Below are 22,492 nucleotides of genomic sequence, written 5' to 3'. Positions count from 1 at the left end.
AAATAATACATACATAAATGTATTGATTTTGTATGATACAGTATTGTATGAATGATTTTCCTGTGTTTTTGCTGTATGTGTTTCTATATGTCATTCTCTAATAAGCTGACAAAATGAGCCAGGCGTACGTATCAGTATCATTGTTCTGTATATTGACCACTTCCACTTTCCTACAGTCCCTTGGGTGGTCAACTGAGTTTTTACTGTATATGTCTGTTGAAAACTTGTAAACCAGATAAATTGAAGAATTGAGTTCCTTGGTGCAGAATTAAGGCCACTTAGGAAAATATAATTGTTCCTCATTCTTCCATAAATCCCTAACATTTTACAAGCATTTCAGAATAGAACACCTGGTCAGGTTTCAGATTTTGAAATTCTGAATGAATAGTCTTATAGTTTCTCTGTCAAATCGAAGAGGTTGAGGAGAAGTTAGTAGAAGTAGCTCCATCATTTTATATGGGATTGAAAAAAAGCTCTTGCATAGGTTAAAAACAGCAATTAAGGATACTTAGATAAAACCTGACTTAGCATGCCTCCTTGTTGCAGGATCTGGGATAAATATGTTTAAATTACTGCACTGCCTCTTAATCTCAGTTTTAGTTTAATTCAGCATGTTCATACTAACAAATATTCTAAACAGCTAAACATACTACTGACTCAATCCTTGTTCCTCTTGTAGCTAACTTTCTAACCAAAATGTCAGGATTATTATATCATTTGAGGCTTGCAAAATCCAGCATGTAAAATCAATCGTGCATACTTTAAGAGCACTTGGACAAAAATGCTTTGATTAGAAAATATTACTAACTTCTCACCAAATGAAAGCAAAGATGGGGACAATAGGTCTAGAATTTTTGTGACTTAAAGCTTCTTTTAAAGATACTTTAACCCCAACCTAAGGTTGCTGCACCACTCAAGCCATGTGGCTATTGGTTAACTTAGACCAAAGTGAATTAAAACAACAGGCAACTGGGAGACTTCATCCTCATTGCAAAAGTATGCAAACAATCCCCAGTGCTCTGCATTATGTAGAAGAAGAGTAAAACAGGCAAGGTGTGGGACAAAAAGAAAATTGAGGTTTTAGGAGGAGAATGGTGTATTTTCTCTTATTTGTTCAGATTCTGGCGCTATCAGCATCGGACCAAAAAAGAATGGTAGGCAAAAGTACTTACGATTTAGGATGCATGCACTCTACTGGTATAGCTTATCATAACATACAGCTAGTTTTAGAAGGCTCCACGAAAATAAACCAGGATAGAAAAGACAGAACACAGGGAAATGTGTGAGAGCACTGGGTTTTATTGGTTTTATCTCTAGGTACCACAGGATTGACATTAGTAGGTAAGACCAGTGAATGAGCAGCAAGATTTCTTTTCCTCTTCCCTCTTTCGTATCTAAAGCAGCAAAAAGAGAGGTGTGCCCCCAAACCTCATCTCAACAGTCTTGCTGCCTCTACTGAGGAAAGCAGGGAGTCTGAGGGGAGGTGTCATTACGGTTGTACCACTTTTACATTATTATAGGACTATAACATGCACATTCTAGTATGTGGCCCAAGCAACAAGAATACAGGGAGAACGACAACAAGGCTGCAGATTGCATGTATGTGTCTGCTGTGGATAAGAAAGACAGGATCCTATGACAACTGGCTATGAGTGTTTTAGAAATCTTATTTAGAGAGAGGTACCTACAACAGTGCAGTGTGGGGATGCTACATGCATGCATTAGTGACAGTGGAAAAACATGTTAACAGCAGCAGGACAGGACAAGAGGTGAGATCAGTGACATGATGCTAATGTGGATCCGGTGCCCCCTTCCTCAGCTTTCCACAGCAAGTCTCTGCTCTGTTAGGGAAGCCTGCTGGGCCACCGTTTTGTTCTCGTGGCTGCGGAGTTTTGATACGACTTCTAGGAAAGCCAGGCTTTGCACTTCCTTGTGAAGAGGTTCTGTCAAACAAGAGGTAAGACTGTTACTTTCCTGCTGGGCCTTTCTGGAAACAGCTGCTCTTTTGTCTGCATTTTCTACGAAGCTGAAATGAATGCAGACATTATCAAGCCACCGCTTGGCTGGGAGGAAAACAGGAGGGAACAAAAAAAAAAAAGTGGCATCTTTCAAGCAGCTCAATGCAAAGTGCTCTTTCCAATTCCTTAAATTGCATAAAGACAGGTGAGTAAACATTTGGCCTGTATAAAGTACAAAGGAACAAAAGAAAAGAAGCGCTTCCATTCCAGAAGCCTACTAAGAAATGTACACAAGCTTGTTGTAGAAGCTACTGCTGGAAGAGAGAAAAACCAAACCATTTTTTAAAAAATCTTTCTTTGGCATGAATCAGAGTCTGCCAGAGCTGGTATCTTCTTGATGTGTGGGCTTCAATTTTCCCAATCAGTCTTGCCTGTGCCAGATAGAGCAGGTGTTTGGAGATGCTGTTTTGGGAAAAGTGTAGCTCATGTTGAGCTAAGCTCAGCTTCATTTAGCCAGAGACCAATTTCCATTTGAAGGCTATGTTTGTATGACAGGCTAGGATAAAAGCTCAGCTGATGCCACATTTTCTTCATCAGGCATCTTAATGGTTTGGAACTTACTAAATTTAGTTAAAATAGCCCATCATATGGGATTTCCAGAAATTGGGACAAAGCTTAATTTGAACAAATGGTGTATTTCGGAAACAGAAAATCCATCAGATTGTTTGGCACAGTAAGTTGAAAGCTCAATTAAATAACTGCAATCAGCATAGAATCAAATGGCACAGTGCACAAGCCCTTTACACTGTGTGTATAGCGTGTTTTGCAAATGCAGCTTTTTATTAGGCACAGTTGAAAACTTTCAAAATTACAAGCAGGTCGACTTGCCTTCCCACATTACTGCTTATGTTGCTGAAGAACATATTCTTGGAGTGGGGAGGGAAGGGGAGGACTGGCATCTGGATTAATGCTCAAAACCAGGACAATCCCAATCAAACCAAGGCCTAAGATACTTGTGTACTTTAGGATTTACATATACTGGTACTTTTGAAAGTTAAAACTACATGCCAACCACAAAGTAGCACCTGACCAACCCTGACTGATCTGAAAAGCCTAGTAAAGTTACACCTTAGATGGAAAGCCAACAGAAAATCCCAGGTGTGTAAATTTAGACTGCCCAAATTATTTCCAGGAAGACAATATAGCTATAGGTAGAGTTTTCACTTTGAAGTACTGGACTGGATTACACCTTTCTATAATTCTTGCTTCCCCTTTTGGCTCTTGTTTTCCTGCCAATCTTCATATTCACCTTTTTTCCAATCAGTTTCCATATACCAATTCTTCCTGTGTCACGATGGAAGGAAGAAACCAGTTTAGGGTTAGGAGGGAGCTTTTAAAATTTCAGTGGCTGCTCTGTTTCAATCCTGTGTTGTTTCTTCACAAGGACATCATACTGGATCAAGGTGTTACATGAAATTGCACACAGGATGGCAGTCTTCTATAATACATGGACAAGCTACTACTTTGCAATTCTTTGCTATCATGGACATAGCATCAGATAAGTAGGTTTAGAAAGACTTGACAATAATCTTATGTTGAAATCTTTTTTCATTCCCGGGAGTCTTGAATATTTCTTTCAATTTCTCTTGAAATTGTGTTGGAGCTTGGCTCTTAGAAGTAGCACATCTCTAGTTTTGGGGACTGCTTACATTTAGCAGTAAGATGCCTAGTGGAAAAATGTAGGAAGCCACTGAAGCTACAGACTCCTAGCAAGTTAATAGTAAAATGGAAGACAAGAAATTAATATGTTTTCCTTAGCCAACTTTTAATAAATGCTTAGAACTTCCTTGTCTCCTTTGCAACAAATTTCAAAAACAAATACATATGAAGTGATTGGAAAAAAATTCCAAATGTTTTTTCATGGTATGAATTCTTATCACATATTTAACAATATTTATAACTCATATTTTAAGTAGTTGGAGTGTGATTAGTCCACAAAATATTTTTTCTTTTTTTTCCCAACATGACAAGCTTAATTCTAATTCCAATGTTTGATATTTCTTTTCCTGTTTTCTCACTGTAATAAGTGGCAATGAGCTTCAGAAAAGTATCCTTCCATGTCAAGAATTGGACCCAAAAAGTTCTTTTAAAACAGTATGTTTCTACTGACCTTTGAATCTTTTTCACCATTTTCATGTTTTTATTGATGAATTTATTTACGAATGAATTCAATGGAAGATATCTGGAATTTATATGGATCAGCTGTCATATTACACTGTGTCTTTGGTCCCTATCTATACAAATAGCTATCTGACATTCTATGCTAGCTGTAATCCAGATAAATTTAATCATAATTGTTTCAAGGTTTAAACATACAATGGATTGCAGTGGTGGAAATTTAAGATGGTAATATGGTATTTCAACTTCCTGCTACAGTTTTTTTTTAAACTGCAGATAGAAAAAACTTACAAGGACAATGCTGATAAATCCCCCCCACTTTCCCAAATATGTTAGGTTTCTAGCTTTGGATCAGTTCTGCCTAGAGACAATTTCTGGATATATAAATACGGAGACAACTTTACATATGAAGTTTAATTACCATATCGTTGAATTCCCTTTTGTTGCAACTTCAATTCAAATACACAAAATTTAAGCTGTCACAGACACCGCCACTACTCCCAATTTGATAAAAGGTATATTCTGGTTTATGTGTGCAGTTGTATGTACCCATTCTTGCTCTTAAGATTTTTCTGATCTGACATGAAACAAAATTTTGGAAAACTCACCTGACCCCATAAGTGCACAGATCAGCACCATGGAATTATACTTGATTTCTGGTGGGCTTCTCTCATCTGATAAGAGCCGGTGTAGAATCTGCACTAACTGAGCACTTTCAAGATCTTTCTCTGCTGTGGCTGTGAATTCAAACAGAGGAGAACTGTAAATCAGATACTGTAGTGTAGATGGCTTGCATTCTGTGGTTTAGGATATGTGTCTGTTGTGAGGGGACATGATATTCTCATCAACAAGTTAGTTAAATAAGGACTGGGTAGTGTATCTTATTAGATGGCTTCACCGATGGTGAAGAAAATGTACTCATGGTACTGAAAAGGAAAAGGAACTAAGCATATCGATCAATACATTTCATGGAGTCCAAGACTGGTTGGAAATCTTAGAGTCCACTATTGGTGCAGCCTCTGAAAAGTTAGAATTTGGGAGCCAATTTTATTATAGATAGATGATTATCGATAGATAATAGACAGAATAGATGACAATTAGATAGATGATAGAGAGATAAAGATAGAGATTGTATTAATTGTCTTATGTTAGGAAACAATATCAATACAAGTCCCACTTTTTGAATGTGTGCAACATGTGTACAAAAGGGGCACAGTATACATCATGACACTGTCCATCTTGCAAATCTTGACACACAAAGCCAATACTGTTGCTTCAACTCCCATTATCTGCCTACGCATAACACAAGATAGTAAAAAACTAATTTTTGTATCACCATTTTAAATCTTATAAATGGTAAAGAAAATAACTGTGGAAATATGTATTTATTTTTCTGTAAGTATTTTATACTTTTTTTCCCAATAGAGTGAGTGTTGAAACAAATTCAAAATTATCTTGATAGGCTGGAGTTCTGGGTTGACAAAAACAGGATGGGACTCAATAGAGACAAATGCACACTTCTATGCTTGTAAAAAAAGGAAATCAAATATACAGGAATAGAAATGTGCAGCACCTCACTTTGTTATAAAATGTAAGGACCTTAGAATTGTAATTCATTACAATCTGAATATAACTGTAGGAGAAGGAATGGCAGAGCCAGGGGGAGGAGTAAAAGAGGGATCAGTTTTAAGAGTCCTCATGTAGCCACAAAGTCCTGTCCCCCTTGACTGCAGTTGAACTTTATCTAACACTAACCAGGTACTGACCGTTGAGAAGATTCCTGTGCATGGGCTTTTCGCAATATTTATTTTATTTTATCAATCGATTATAAGATCACAGGTATAAGTATAAACATGGTTATGAATACATGAAATGGATACATATAAGAAGAAAAAGAAACAATAGGACAGGGACGGTAGGGACGGTAGTGCGCTTATGTACCAATCAATTTAAATCAGTTAAACTGAACCTTCACATGTGGACTTGGTTTTTGGGTCTGATAATAATTTTAGCTTTTATGAAATGGTTGACTAAAAGTCAACTGAAATTTTGGATCACTCAATATATTATAATAATTTCAGTGTATTGTAGAGTGATCAGACTTTGCTTTGCTTACTCTGTAATGTTCTGAGCACAGAACATCACAGAAAAATTTAAGAACATTTAAGAAAAATTCAGAGGAACTAAGACAGGCTCAAAGAAGGGCACTGAGATAAGTGGCAAGAGTGGAAGATAAATTCTAGGAAGGATTTAAAGCTATGTATAGGGCTACACCTTCCCACCCATTGACATGTATGTGTACACGATTCCCAGTGACATAATATCATAGCTTAGCATGCACAAGGCCTCTTATCATTGAAGATTAACGACTGGACTACTTACCTAATTCTAGAGCTGCTATTAATGCCAGAGCAACAAGAGCTTCATTCTGCATTATTACATGTTCACTAGTTGCCATGGTAACTAAGTGTTTAATGCCACCACTCTGAACAATGGTCCTAATTACATCCTTTAAAAAAAGTAAGAGAGAATGTGAAGCAAGATTGCAGTGCATTATAGATAAATACAACGGGCCAATTTGCTAATTTTTCCTACTATTTTTAAAAAATATGCTAATGTTGATTATAGTAAACTGCTTCTAGTTTTTAATAATCAAAGAGAGTGTTACCCTTTGCCACTGAACTCTGGAAAAGATGCCCAAGCCCACAGGTGGTCCTTTTATCAGTTTGCTGTATTCTATTCTACTGGATCATTAGTTGATAGCTGTAGCTACATCTTATGGATTCAGCTTGCTTGTTAGATTAATTGTAAGAAGCACCATCTCACTATTCTGGGAAATGAAAAATTCAATGCACACACCAAGCAACCATATGCCTCTATTCCGGGAAAGGACACACATTGATTCATTTATTTGCTGTCAAGCTTACAATGCTTGTTTGTCTTGCTTAAGAAAACTGCTTGGTAAGTCTTTCATAATAATATCCTTGAAGTTTAATGTTTTAAGTAATGAGACAATGACTTCAATAGTGAACAGTGCAACATAAAGGACTATTTACGTAGTGGGACAGGTGGTGTTCTGCCTGAATTATTGCAATAGATTTTTGTTGTTGATGTGTTCAGTTGCTAAGTTGTGTCCAACTTTTCAAATCCCATGAACTATAGCACGCCAGGCTCTCCTGTACCCCACTGTCTGTCTGAGTCTGCCCAAACTCACATCCACTGTATTGATGATACTATCTAACCATTTCATTCTCTGCTGTCCTCTTCTCCTTTTGCTTTCAATATACCTGCCATTCTGCTGATGATATAGGCATATTTCTTATCTTTCTGTATAATGTAATCATCTTGGCATTTAAAGTAAATTGTATAATTTGACTCCACATAAAATGAAAGCATGCTGACTGGGCAATTCTGAAAGTTGAAATCCACTTATTTTAAAATTGCTAAGTTTAAAAAACACTATCTTGCAAATCCAACAACATGCTCCTGCTTCACTTTCAGGCCATAAGGCAGAATTCATTACAAGATGCTAAGCTTAATCCTAGAGTGCTCAAATAATGCTACAGTATTTTGCAGGCAAATCTGTAATTTGCAATCCAGTTAATTGTTATCTTCCTAAGAGAAGCTATAAGTGCAGTTGGTTAACACACTGTGAGAATTTATTCCCAGAATTAGTCTTGGACATTAACCTCACTCAACAAAATCCATTTACAAAAGTAGGTTTTTCAATGGAAAACATGAAGTTTAAAAACATTACTGAAAGTAGCAACCCTTTTTTGAGAATTGGTAGGTAACAGCTATGCTATAGCAGGGTGTTCCATTTTCAAGAAACAGTTAGCTTGCTCTGGATTGACTGCATGGATCATACAATATACCAGAGCTAGTTTCTCTATTAATAGTCATTAAGCAGAACATCCCTGATCCTGTCTGCATGTCCCTGAAAGCCAAGAGCACCTCTTTGCTCAAAAAAAGGTGATGCATCCCTGATGTGGACCCAAGTGAGAGCATGGTCAAGTCAGGAACTGATGAAGCACAGTTCTCTCACTCAACAGGCATTATACCGTTAGGTAAGGAAGCCTCAAGCAACGTCACTTACTTTGGACTTGCTGTGTCTTATAAGAGCAGATAGTAGTCTGTTGGATTCTCCCATCACACCGGCATGATCCTTGGCTTCACACCATTCCACTAGTCTTTCAACCAGCTTGACATTCTTTCCCAACTGCTCGGCAGCTTCTGCTGCATGAATGACAAAGACAACATTAATTTTAAACAGAAAAGAAAAGAGAAGAGCTCTCCCCCCCCCCATGAGATGCTACTTATGGGCCTTCTTGTTTAAATGTAAGAAAGCACTTGGAAGTATGTAGCAGTAGTCACCTGTTTTCTAAAATGGCACTTTGTGGTTGACCCCTGTGAGAATCTTGTGGGAGTTTAAATCACTTCGTTATAATTAAAGAAACTGTTCACAATTTTGCTGAGGTATTTAAAAGGAAAGGATGGTTTTGCAGAAGGATTATCATAATGGGCATATATGACATTCCATATCATACAACTGAAAAATCTACAGATGAGTCAAGCTTTTAAATGTTATGCAATATACAACATGGGGCCTTGAAGCAATTCATTAACTGTCTTCCTTTTGCATATGTATTCAATTTGTTTGAAGGATTTTCTTTAAACCCTTTTCTTCTCCTGGAAAAGAAACCTTAGCAATGGATCAAAAGTTCAACAAAGAAAGCAGCTAATTTTACCTTGTGCATCTATTAGCATTCTTAATGTGCCCAGCAGCTTGAACTGAACAGGCGGCATTTCAGATCTGAGAAATTTCAATACTGCTTCTGCCACACCAGCTGACAGCATTTTTGCCTTATTTACAACTGTGGAATTAAAAAAAACCCAGATATTATCACAAAAGAATGCAGAAACAATGCACTTGAACTACAGCAGGAAGGTTATTTTTTAGGAAGCTCTCTTCTTTCCTATAACAATTAAGGATGAGAGTTGATGAAGATGTTCAAATTGAGATACAGATTTGATTGGGCAGTGACAGGGCCCATCAGCCACAGGAACCCCCATGCATATCCAGAGCCTTGATATATATTACCTGCGTTAAATTATCAGCTAACTTGCATTCAGTTTAATTGTAAAAGGAGAAAAAAAATAAAGAAAAAGAACTGCATATGTACTTTCTAATTCTATCAACTTTTCAAAGCCATCCAAACAAAAGTAAATCACAACATTTTTTCATGAATGTGAAAAATACAGTTTGCATTGATCAATGTTCTTGAACTAGGGGTGTATATGTGTGTTGGAAAACATGCTTCTTTACACGGGTGACAGTCCTGGCAAGGATAGAATAAAGGAACCACTCTGGACTGCAAACTGGAACCGAAAGAGAATTGAAGCCAAATCTGTTAACTTTCAAGCTGGCTACTTAGAACAGTTTCTTCACTGCAGATGAAGTGCACAGTTCCTTTACAGGACCCTAACCTCTGATTTAAACTACATTTCTGACTACTTGCTGTCTGGCAATTTTTTTATATTAACATCAATTGTGTGTGTGTGTGTGTGTGTGCGTGCGTGTTCATAATCACAGTTGCTAAGCTCTCCTCCATACAGTAGCAGTAATCGCTTGGTGTTAATATAGCTTGACCACACATTATTCTAACGTCTAAGATTAGGTTCTTCTGTATACCTGTAAGCATGACTTAACGTGTGCTCTGTCTTAATGGAACCCAATGGGCGAATACCACCTTGGAGGTGGCTACCACATAGATAGCAAACCCCACCTCTCCCCCTTGCTCCTCCCTTCTTCCCCACCCACTCATCTTTTATTCTCATATCGCTATATCATTGTTTTCTTTTTCATGGTTTATTCTGTTGTTCCATTACTTTACTATTATTATGATTACACTTCTTTTTCATTTCTTTTTCATTGTAAGCTGCCTAGAGTAGCCCCATGGCAAGACAGACAGCAAATAAATTTAACAAATACATAAAATAATACATAGGAAACTGCAGTATAGTGTATGTCGGCTTCTCTTGGAATAGTTAAATGTGTGCAAGAATTCCACTTTGTGGGCAAGAATCCAGCCTTTCTAGCTGCCAAACTTACATTACAAACTATATTTTGCAATTACACTGCAGATGATACTGTGAAGACTGTGTCGTCGTTCCCCCCGGGCTCACAGTGACTCTCTTCCTCTGCTCATGGTAACCACACCTGTTCCATCTCTGCACAGGATTCCACCCCCATGTGCAAAGCAGGAGACAGACACTGTTTCATAGTGCATGGTAATTAAAAGTGAGAAGTGAACTGGCATTTAAAATACAGACTAACAAGATGCTACTCGACAGTGCTCATTCTGGTGGTGAGTTTCTAGAATTGAAGTGTATGTTTGTTTTTTTAGAAGAGATTCAGAAGGAATGTTAATATTGCATTTACATTTCTTCTCAGTCTCTTGCTGTTTTGAAAAACTGTTAAGTGCAATGAAGATTGAAAACAAAATGTGAACAAAATATTTGCCTATGTGCCTGGCATTCTAACAATCCTTAAGGTTCCCTAGAGAGTATAAAAATAATCCTCAAAATTATATAATTCTTCAGAGTTAAATGAGAAGAAGCTGAGAAGAAATAAAAACATCAGGATATGTATTTGGCATAAGAGAAGGGAAAAATGAAAGAACTCTTATTCCTTATTAGATGTGATTAATTATGAAATGAACACACTAGCTCCTGGAATCAATTCTATGCCAGCTTCTCCATCATAGTAAGCCATAGTTTGGTTAACTGTCATTTACTGAATAAACTGCAATTGGCTGAGTTCAAGCAGTGCACTAAACACTAACTAGGGAAACAATGCCATGGTAGTTTATATCATGTATCAGTAATAACAGCAAATGTTTAGTAATTATCTGGCATTTCCCCACTATATTAAAAATATGTTGATGCCATTGAAGTTCTGTCTGGGTCCCTGGAGGCTGAGAGAGTTTGGATAGGAGAATCTTAGCAAGATAAGTTACTGTTTCTCCATCAGAGTCTCTGTATGTCTTCCACTGACGTCTCCCAAAAGGATATTACTACTCCTGAAGGAGCAGGTTCACAAATACATTATACCTCTGCTGTGAGCCAGCACAGGTTACCAATAGATTTCCAGATGCAATTTAAAATGCTGCTGTTAATTTACAAAGCTCTTCAAAACTTGGTGCCAGATTATCTACAGGAGTGCATTTTCTTGTTACAATTGGCCTGGTCAGTTCAGTCTTGACAAGCTGAAGCTGATGATGATTCCCCAATTTAGAGAGCTGAGGAGGGTCAAAAGTACTGCTTTCCTTCAGAGTTTTCTCTAAAGCAGGGCTGACAAACTTGCGGCCCACAGGCCGGATGTGTCACATGCTGGCCACATCCATGCCCAGTTTAGCGAAGGGCAAAAAAAAGTCACGATACATCATGTGACGCCACCATGACGGTGTGAGTTTGACACCCCTGCTCTAAAGGAAGATCTACAGTACAATGTAGGCATCTGGAAAACAATAAAATGAGAACCAGCATAATTTTCATTAGTGGAAATTATGCTGGTTTTTATTTCCCATAAGTGGAAATTATGCTAATTCTCATTTTGCTGTTTTCCAGAAAAAGCCTTAAACGTATTGTAGATTTTCCAGAAGGAATTTAGGCAGTGACGTCCTCTTGCCACAGATTTCTATATTAGCTCTTGTTGGGATTTGTGTTTACATATTCCTATATTTTAATCTTCTATATTAGCTCTTGTTGGGGGTTTGTGTTTACATATTCCTATATTTTAATCTCTATATATTCATCTTTGTAAAACATTGTCAACACTGAGGTCAGACAACATTTTTATTCTTGTTTTACAAATGCAAACACAAAAGATGAAAAGTAATAGCTAAGTTCAACCTTTTCCAATCTGGCATCTGTCAGTTACATTGGCACTTCTAGTTTGGCCTCCTGGGAGTTGTTGCAATATACAGGGTAACCGCTGGGTTCCTAAAGGTAGTAACTTGCAATTACTATTCTCCTCACTGTAATTCTTTGATTTCATTACTGTATAACTACTAGAAAAACGAAGATAGGATTTCAACCTTGAAGAATAATAAGCTGCAAAATCAAGGTGGGATTTTCTTTTCAGTAAACAGATACTGATGGTAAACGTGGTATTTATAGAACAAAGCATTGTCCCACTAACTTTGGAATCACTGAGAATGTTGCTACAATAGGCTTACCAGGAATTGCAAGATTTCGGAGCGCACTCAGTGCTGCATGCTGCACGGTGACATTTCCATCTTCCACATGTCTGTCCAATAAGTCCATCAGTTTCTGGACAATACCATTATCCACCATATGGATACAATTTCCATCTGTAGATGAAGGCAACCATCATCAATTCATGTTTCTTTAAGTACCATGGCTATTTTTGTACCAACAATTTAACTAATCGCAGGACAGCATGTAATTTTAAAATACAATTGTATACACTGTTAAACTTAAAAATGTTTGCAATATTTTTTTCAAGCCTCCCATTAAATCTAAATAGATTTACACACAAATGTTTTACATTTAGAAGATCTTTGCTCATGAGCTATTTCAGATGGGGAAACATTGGAAAGATGGAAAGAGATGTAACAGGAAGCACTAGATATCTGCCACCTCCACTAGTAAAATAAGTTCAATATCTCCAAGAAAAAATGGAAACAAATCCTCAATTTGCTCTATCAATGAGGTAGAGATAAACTTTGAAAAACCAAGCGATTTTTGGAATAGTAATCTATGTTCTTATTTAGCACCCCTTTAAATCTGCATACACGCTTATTTTTTCAAATGATTTTTTTGTCCAGATGTTACTTCTTTAAATACAGCCAATCCCACCCAGCCTGTGCATTCCCACCCAGACATTGCTTTCTGGAAGTATCTCTTCTTTAGTGAAAATATATTCCCTCCTCTCCTTTAACCAAAGATGTACAGTCTTTGTGCTTTCAGAAAGCTCTAAGTTACTTTATTCTCCCCATTAGTGCTTCCAAAAGGAAGATAGTCAGGGGCAACTGATAGAAAAGAACAATTATTAAATCCACCTGAGCAATCATAGTAATATTATGAACTCATTTCACATTTATTGACTGCATTTGAACTGTAGCTCCTAGCCTGCCACTCACAGGCTAAATGCAGCACTGAGTGAAAATAGATTGCTCCCCATCTAAAACATTAAAGTACTTTTAATAAAACATGTCCTGAAAGCAAAATTTCAACTGGCATTCTGCCTGCTCCTTTATTTCACAGTACCATTTCACCACTCCATTTATATTTAGAAGACTTCACATTTCATCATGTGCTGCGTAAGTTCTAAGGTAGGAAAACAAACCTCTACATAAGGCAGGCTGGCAAATGACTCTTTTAAATGCAGCCAGATACACAAATACACAGAGCAGCACAATTGCTCTTTAATTTCAAGAACTAGCATTCTCACCATTCCTGGCAAAATTTGCAACTGCCAATGCTCCTGCGAGTTGAAGTTGATGGCTATTGGAAGGGATCCATAAAAGAACTCTCTGGAACACACGGCCTTTTCCTTCTTCAAACAATTTTTGCATTGATTCATCTGGAAGCAAAAGCATATGCAGTCAGGAAGAGAAGAAAAAAATCCAAACGATGCTACTTCATATCAGCACAGCCCACGGTTCATCTCTTTCTAAGTTCTCATCTATAAACCAGACATTGCTTTTGGGATCTTGCATCTGCTCTACTGCACAGTTATATCAGAGTCATGACAAGCTACTTCCTCTTCTTCTTCCAAGCTAGCAACATAAGAGTTGCCACACAACCTAGAAATATTTTCTTGTGTTTCGGATAGATTTCTTTAAACATGTGCATATTTTAATCTTTTAAATGCACCGTATTTCTATTTTTCATTATGTTTGGTAGAAGTCCAGTATTTTTTTTTAAGTAGAAAATATACATTAACTATAATTTTCACAAACATGAGTAAAACCCACAGTTAGCCCTCATATCAAGAAAAGGGTTTTGTAAAGAACTTGTTTATGTCAAATTGTTTATGAAAAAAAGTGAACCCATGGTTTTTGTTTTTTTTTCAGGATGGAAGAAACGTTAGGTTTTCATATTTTTGTGGCCTCTATGCACTCTCATGATTTGCCCCCACCCCCACCCCAAAATGCAATGTAATCACTGGCCTGTAACTGATATGGGATGGAGTGACCTACATCAAACTTACCTCCCAAAAGTAGAAGAACCATGAGATCAGAAGCAGTTTTAAGCTCAGTAATATCATCTTCTTTGTCACTATCTACAGTCTTTTGAACGATTTCAAGTAAACACTCTACAAGGCCTGCTTCAACCAGCTGCAGTTTAATGATATCTAAATGATGAATGACAAAATCATAACATCCTCATGAAACATGTTTTACAACAATATCGGTGTAGACACTATTTATTAATTTAATTTAATTTAATTGGATACTGTTAAAAGTTCTTTAACAACAAAACTGAGTAGTTGGAATGAAGAATGAATGAATATATAAGAACATTTTCTTTTCACCCTTATGGGTAGTATGTGTCTTCCTCCATCTATCTAAGGTCCACTATCAGAAGGCAGGGAGTTTGAGGGTTCTACACAATATCTTAATTGTTCCTAGCACTGCACTTCTAGAAAGAGATATATGATGTTGTTCCTAAGATCTATGAATCCCAGTTTAGGAATCCCAGCCCTCAATGTTCCTATCACTACTGGGACCATTTTGGCTTTTACCTTCCACATCCTCTCCAGTTCCTCTTTCAGAGCCTGGCACCCTCCAGCTTCTCATAGTCCATCTTCCTGATGTTGCTGTCATTTAGCATGCTACATCTACTCCTGTGTTCTGGTCCTCATCTACTACCACAATATCTTATTGATTAGCTAGTACCTGCCTATCTTCTGTATCTGGAAGTCCCACAGGATCTTAGCCCTTTTATTCTCTATGACCTTCTGTAGTATCTCTCATTTTGATTTTGGGGAGTCTAGCCTATGTACTGTAACAGATGTTTCTGTAAACAATGCCAGCTATCTGGCTGTGCCATTCAGTATAGCTGTTCCTGCTTGCATCTGTCACCCTTCCACTAGGCGATAAACTATCTCTGGGGCCTCTCTGTACCTTCAGTTCTGTTCAGTGTGGTAGATGCCTCCTTCTATGGATTTGGCATTTAGTGCCTATTCTTGTGCTGTTATGATCAGTGCCTCAGCATTTCCCAATGTCTGCCACTTCAGCTATCTGTTGTTGGTCCATTCCATGCAGGGTGCTATCTTGCCAAGGCACTTCCTCTGCTTGGTTTACCTCCCTACTGCTAGCTCAGGCATTCTCTTAGCAGCAATCTTTGGGTGTCATCTTATTGATGTACTCCTATATGCTCTGGGTTTCATCCAGGACAATGGCTTTGACACTTTATATTGTCTCTGTCTCTATCTCCATCTACAGATACAAAGATATATATTAAAAGCACAACTATAATGACGTGGGAAATTTATTTTCTTAAGTTTTCACGGGTACTTACATGTATGGTATTCAGCTTTGTTCGGGTATTTTCCCACGTCATTATAGTTGTGCTTTTAAAGTTGTAGCAACGTTTCGGCAGAATCTCATCTGCCATCATCAGGCTTCTGTATTGTGTTCATCTGTGAGTCAGACTTTTACAGTTGTTTCCGTTTTAAATTTGGGGCTAGCCTACTGCTGTGCCAGAATGGTTTATTCTTCATCCTGATTAGTTGGGAGTCTTGGTCTGTGTTAATTGGTCTTGGAGTTTGCTGTGTTCTGCTTGATTGGTGTTTCTAATACCTTCTGTCTGTTTCGTGGCTTTTTTGTGTGTCTTGATTGGCTGGCAACATTGTGTTCCTGTATTGGAGGCTTTTAGTGCTCCAAGTAAATGGACGGCTATCATTTGTTAGGAAGCTAGGTTTCGTCTGGGTGCCTGGTTGGGGTGTGTTTGAGCTTGAGGTATCAGGGGGGATCTGTTTGTGTTCAGGTGTTTGCCTGGCTAGTGGTGTGGAGATTTTTTTGTTGTGAGTGCAGACTTCCAAATAATTGACAGTCTGGTGGAATCATCTCTTCTATTCATGCTTTCAAAAGACCTGAAAGCATGAACTGAAAAAAGACCTGAAAAACCTTTAAAAGACCTTTAAAAGCACAACTATAATGACATAGGAAAATACCTGAACAAACCTGAATACCACATACACACACACAGAGAGAGAGAGAGAGAGAGAGAGAGAGAGATGGGGGGAGGGGGGAAGGAGGGAGAGAGAGATGGATAAATGGATGGATGGATGGACAGATAGATGCCTAAATTCCATTACCAACAAAACAGGCATTGTGGGGTCAATCAGTTGCATAAGATTCTTACAAGTAATTATAGAATTTATTTTTCTGTTAAATGCTTTTCAGGAAAGTTTTCAAAATAACGAGATTATTGTTTTTTAAGCAGGATACTTTTTAATAATGCAAAACCATTTAGGGTGAATTATGGTAATACACCTCAAAACAGATGTTCTTGGCATCTTCCTACGTTCTATAGATACAAGTACTGAATGTCAAGTACCTGATAAATCAATATCAAGCAAATAATCCCCCCGTTTTATTTGGCTCACTGAGCTACATCAGTCCAAGAAAGAACAACCTCTCAATAAATTCACCAACTTCTGCTCTGTGGAACAGGAGATCTTGGGGAGCACAGAGGCTATTTTTCTGGGATTAGGAGAGAAATTTAAAACTTTTTTAAAAAAAGCCTTAACTGTTTAAAATATAGAGCCAATTTTAGCCTTTTTTAAAAAAAAATCCATCTCAAACTTTATTACTGGCAATTGTGATAGGAAAGAAATCTGGGATTCACAAATGTCCCAGGTGCCCATATAGAGCTATGGAGCCAAAGACTGTCATCATACAGTGATCACATTTTTCTTAGTTTAACATATTTATTGAGTAAATAAGTAAATAAATAAGATACAAAATACAAAAGTAAACAGAAAAAGGGTAGGGAGGAAGAATTGGAAGAAAAGTGAGGAAGGGTAAGAAAAAAAGAAAAAGAAACTGACTTCAGACTCTCTCTGTTGCAGTAAAATAAGGCATTAACATCAAATCACAACTTTTTGTTTTTTTCATACAATGATCAAGTTTTTATTGAATTCTTATTCTGATTTTAGGGGAAGCTAGTTTTTTTTTTTACTTTTGTGAGCTATTCAGGGTTTACAATAAACTATACTGCTTATAAATGTTGCTTACTATGGCTATAAAACCTTTAAAATCAATCAATCAATCAATGATCCATATTAGTAAATTCTGGTCTCTTTCATAGAGCCAAAGATCCAGAAGAAATTTGGTAGCTCTCTTGGAAACTCCTTGTTTAATATAGGAAATGCTGAATGTTTTCATTAGGTATCTTTTTAACCCTCAACTTGAAGATCCACAGACAGGAAAAATGCATTATCACTTTTAGTAATAGATGGCTCTTTTTGAATAGCTTTATGCATAAAAACTGTTCTAACATTCAACTGAAGCCTGTGTTCTTGCAACTTCTGCCCACTAAATCTTCACCTAATTTCTGCTTCCTCAACTATTCGAAGAGATCAGAAATAATTTGTTCAAATATATGGTCAACATTCTGATTCTTAGGACCCAAGTTACTGTGTATGGTACACAATATATTAAACTACAACAACACAGTGGAGATTTTTTCTTCAATAGAAATACATAAAACTCAATTGCATTTTTAGGTTTCAATCTTTTCTGCAAATAGATGGATTTGCAAAGTAAATAAAAGGAATTAACGAATAAGTAAGATTTCAGTTGTACACAACTTGGTAAGATTAAGTTTTATCGTAACAACTGATTTCATCCAACTTCCTACATTTAAAATAAAGCAAGCCCTACAAATGTAGGTTTAAAGGAGTTATTTCAGTCTCATATATGTAACTATGCCAAAAATCATTTCCACTGTATGCCAAATGTTATATCCATCCTTTTTCCTTAAATCATTGATTTAAGGTGCGTATTTATGTCTATGCATATTCATATGTAGCTAAATAAATAGAAGCCGTTCCAGCTTCCATAACGAGATGCCTCATCAGCCAGCTTCACAAACAAGATGTAAAACAAATCAGTCAGAAATAAAGCTGGTACTCAAAAGTCTTACCATTTTCAGCCAAGGGAGCCAAAACTTCAAATATCATCTCCTTCTTATCATGTTCTATTTGCTTTTTAAAGAGCTTCACAAGTTCTTCTGCAATATTTGTGTAGGCGAACTGTTCTTTACTTGATTCTGTGCAATTAAAAAGCAAGAAGCTAAGTGCATAAAGGAACAAAAATCAAATTGCAGAATTATTTTTCTTTTCAATTTCTTAAAAGAGGTCATACAATGCAGTGATTAATGGAGCTAACTGACTATACTGTCAGGAATAATACACTCCTCTTCTTAAAACTGTCACTAAATGAAAAGAAAAATGGCTCAGAAATGTAAGACCTACCGACCTGAATTATTAACAATTGTTTGAAACTGCACCCAGTGAAAGATGATTATACCCACAGATACAGCAAATTAGCCTTTGGCTGCCTTCAGACAAATAAGGAAAACTACTCAGTGGCTGTATTAGATCACCAAATGCTAAAATTAAAGGTCAGGTCCACTGCCTTAGTATTTCCATGGCTATAAACTGGTGAAATTTGTTCTGTTTCAAAACAGCAACATCTATTTGCAGGTCTTCTGCTTGAACTGCTTTGTCTGGTAACTCAAGGCATAGAGGCAATATTTGGGCTTACTGGGTTACTCTCACACCTTTTAGGATGGTAAGGCAACCAAAGTAAGTTGGCAAATATTTCTACCATCATAGATGGTGTTAATATTTAGTGGACTAAATTTTTTAAGGCCTAGACAGAAGGTAAATGAAGCAAAGGAAAAGATTTCAGCAACAGATGGAATTTATTTGTTAGATTCATATTACAATTTACATGGGTATCTCCCTCATATTTATCCCTACAACATCTCTCCTGTCAGGAAGGCTGGGTTGGGAGCAAGTAACTCATTCCTATGCTTAAGAGTGGACTCTGACCTAAGATCTTCTCACTCCCAAACCAGCACCTTAAATACTGCACCACACGGGCTACCATTTTGTTATGAATGAGGAAGTCAAACCACAGGAGAGATAATTAAAAAGCAACGGAGACATCTGTGCCCTGCAATTTAATAAATGCAGGGATATCCGAGTTTAATTTCCTCAAAATTTTCTTTGAAAGAAATTTCATGAGCAATTTCTTTTTCATCACACAGAATGTGACTCAATGCAACAAGTAACAGTGAGGAATTTGATCCCCTTACCCACTGCAATATTCCGAAATGTCTTTTCGCTTCTAGTTTCCTTCTTAAGTTTTTCTATAAAACATTGGTCTATTGATTGAAGAAGGTTGATGACTAGGCTTGCATGCAATATCTTGCTAAGTTATATAGTTGTGCAAACATGTACAGTAAATTCCTAAATGCACAAATCTGCACTTCAGCTTTTTCTTTAGAACATTGTTCTCTTATCCAGGGTACAATATTTTTATTGAATGGTGAATAGAACAGCAATGTCAGTAGCAAGGAAACAGTAAAAAAATAAATAAATGGGATTGCTAGAGAAAAACACAAATGACAATAGCAGCACTATTTTTTCCATTGGAACACCCCCATTAAAAATACTTATAATGTTGCAATTGCATGTTGCACCCAAAACTTACCAAGTTCTGCTAGATTTCCAAACGCAACAAGGCACATTTCAGTCAAAGCTGAATTTTGGCAATGGATGCCCAACAACTTCACTAATGTAGGGATAACTCCCATGTTGATGAGCTGAGATTGCAGAGTATCTAAAGATATGACAAACAAAACAAGACAAACACCCTTAAGTTAGAGTTCCACTTTGCAGTTATCACTTTCAATAACTGGCTCCTTAATTATTGTCCAGTACCAGCAACATGTCATTGAGGCAACTGCAATTGTACAATACAATTATTTGTCTTCCTTGTTGTTCAGATGTCTGCTTAGCATTCAGAGCTATCACGGAAAGAAAGAGTTCTATGCATGTGAGAAACTACCTCTCAGCATTTTTATCTAATAATGTTAGTTTTCTATAATTTTAATTACATAATGAAAAATGTTTCCAAATCCTTCAAAAATGATTTATGAAGGTCTCCTTGGTTTTTTTTAATTACAAAAGTGCAATTATTGTGGTCATTTGGGAAATACTATTCATTTTAGAGCCCCAGGCAATAGATTTATTAACAAGTAGGTAAGAATTTTTTGTTCCCAACAATCCACTAGTTTTTGCACATTCAAGTTTCTAAGTATTGTGTACTAACACTGGGTTGGATCTAGATTTAACCTTTTTGAACAGGCTCAGTGAAATCAGTGGAATAACACAAACCACTTCCTCCTGATGGCAATGAGGTTATTATATAGACAACTAAATCCAACCACAATTCAGTTCCTCATTTATTTTTTAAGTTGCTATGATCCTGACCAAAACTGTTATTGGTGCAGGTGAAAAATTTAATCCTTTGCAATTTCAGTATGAGAGAGGAGTCTATCTCCTCTGAAATATAACAGAGATGAGGAATATGATATTTTATTACCCTATTTTCCTGCCAGCTGAATGTCTACATACTGTATGTGGATGACCTTATGAAAGATCACAATATTTTTTGATAGAGATGAACTTTGTCACAAATAAAACAAGCAAGGTATCAATTTCCAAGTTTTGGTAAACTATAACTTCTAATGACACGAGAACTGCTGTTCAGCAAATTTCTAATTAGCAGTCTCCAAATCTCTTTTAAAACTATTGAAAATATGTATCTCAGCATTTCAAATGACTAATGTTCACCTTTAGTACAGTGGAATAAGAATCATATTAACCTTATGATAAAAAAGACGTGTTATCCATCATCATATACTTTTTGAAGAAAGCAATTTCTAATTAGGTACAAAAGTCTGTTTAGTAAAAATTAATACCCACATGAGTATGTCAAAAGCAGTCTTCCCTCACACAATTTTTTCTTAAAAAGAGTAGCTGGGATTAGAAACCTGCAAATAATGTTAGATTTCAATTTGGGATATGGTCAATGGTCATGGATAGTAAGAGTGATAGACAAGAATAAATGTAGGATCTAACCCTCCAGAAAAGGCAGATATTTTTATGGGCAAAGAAGTAATCACTGCACAAATTGCAAGCCATTCAAGAAAAAAGTTCATCAAAGTATAGAAGATGCAAGAACATTTTTATTGTACCACTGGGGTGAGGCTACTGTTTCGAAATTTATAATATTTATAAGTATACACATGTTGACTTCATATTTTTGGTAAAATATTATCAGTTGAAATATACCACTCAATTTTTTAATGTTAAAACAAAGATATCTGGGCAACACCAATTTAGGATACTGTAGTTTTTCTTATATTTTCTTATCTTAAAACATGAACAGTTTTGTGTTGGATAGCCTTATCTTTTCAATAAATAGAAATGTTGATGTGGTTTCTTTTTCTGAACCAGTTGAAATTATAGATATGTACGGGACATTAAAAACCACCACGATTAACTATTCGTAATTTATACATCCTTAAACTAGTGAGCAGCCCAAGAATCTGGAAGAGATGTAAAATACAAAGTCTATATAACGAATTGGCTTGTTTCTGAAAAACTTTTGAAAAACTCGAACTGTGATTTAAACTCAAGCAAGAACTACAGTATGTTGTTGACATCCAACTTAGATTGCACTTCTTTTTCCTTCGGTTCAATTGGGTCTGATTGTTGAAGACTAACTCCAGACAACAAGAGCTTTTTTTTTTTTTTTTTGCTTTTCAGAAATGGTTATAACTGCCTCTTTCCAAGGGCTCAGAGAAAGTGACTGGCCCAAGGTCACACGACTGGCTTTGTACCTAAGGTGGGCCTAGAAATCATGGTTTCCTGGTGTCTAGCCTGATGCCTTACTCAGTACACAAAACGGGCACTCAGACTGCATTTACACCAGTCTAATTCAGATACTTAATAATCCCTTATTATTAATTCTGACTGACAGAAGCTTTCTATAGGCAGACTCATACAATTCACAATTAAGTCCGTGGAACTTGCTTTTAAGAAGGCAAATACAAATTGCACTGTAAAAATAACTTGTATTCCTATTATAGGCTCACCTTAAACTATCTAGATTTAGTGCTTTTATTAAAAAAATGGAATGGTAATGATAGTTTTTCCAATAGCAGGCAAATACAAACAAGATTAAGGTGTTTGGTTCAGCTCTAGAAAATCAACATGAAAAGCCACTCACGGGGATTAT

At 36.6% G+C, this 22,492-nt stretch overlaps 1 protein-coding gene across 6 annotated transcripts in view; it reads right to left on the bottom strand.

Annotated features, from left to right (window-relative positions):
* Positions 1 to 1,279: 1,279 nt before the first annotated feature.
* RAP1GDS1 (Rap1 GTPase-GDP dissociation stimulator 1) overlaps positions 1,280 to 22,492 on the bottom strand; it is a 77,769-nt gene continuing 56,556 nt past the window's right edge. For 3 of the 6 annotated variants that reach the window (XM_087935921.1, XM_087935923.1, XM_087935925.1), the window contains 10 exons: positions 19,898 to 20,026; positions 18,321 to 18,446; positions 14,377 to 14,520; positions 13,615 to 13,746; positions 12,377 to 12,511; positions 8,885 to 9,010; positions 8,233 to 8,372; positions 6,519 to 6,645; positions 4,745 to 4,873; positions 1,280 to 1,943 (listed from right to left, as the gene is read on the bottom strand). In XM_087935921.1, coding sequence (XP_087792047.1) covers positions 1,816 to 1,943; positions 4,745 to 4,873; positions 6,519 to 6,645; positions 8,233 to 8,372; positions 8,885 to 9,010; positions 12,377 to 12,511; positions 13,615 to 13,746; positions 14,377 to 14,520; positions 18,321 to 18,446; positions 19,898 to 20,026 — 1,316 coding nt within the window. In that variant the 3' untranslated portion in view covers positions 1,280 to 1,815. The remainder of the gene's footprint in view (positions 1,944 to 4,744; positions 4,874 to 6,518; positions 6,646 to 8,232; positions 8,373 to 8,884; positions 9,011 to 12,376; positions 12,512 to 13,614; positions 13,747 to 14,376; positions 14,521 to 18,320; positions 18,447 to 19,897; positions 20,027 to 22,492) is intronic. The other 3 variants (XM_087935924.1, XM_087935922.1, XM_087935926.1) reach the window with 1 other exon arrangement.

The sequence above is a fragment of the Pseudonaja textilis genome, chromosome 6 (assembly GCF_049901715.1).
Source record: "Pseudonaja textilis isolate UNSWEBS1 chromosome 6, rPseTex1.2, whole genome shotgun sequence".
Classification (NCBI taxonomy): Eukaryota; Metazoa; Chordata; class Lepidosauria; order Squamata; family Elapidae; genus Pseudonaja; species Pseudonaja textilis.
The sequence above is the reverse complement of the archived record's forward strand: the minus strand, read 5'-3'. Positions and strand labels throughout refer to the sequence as shown.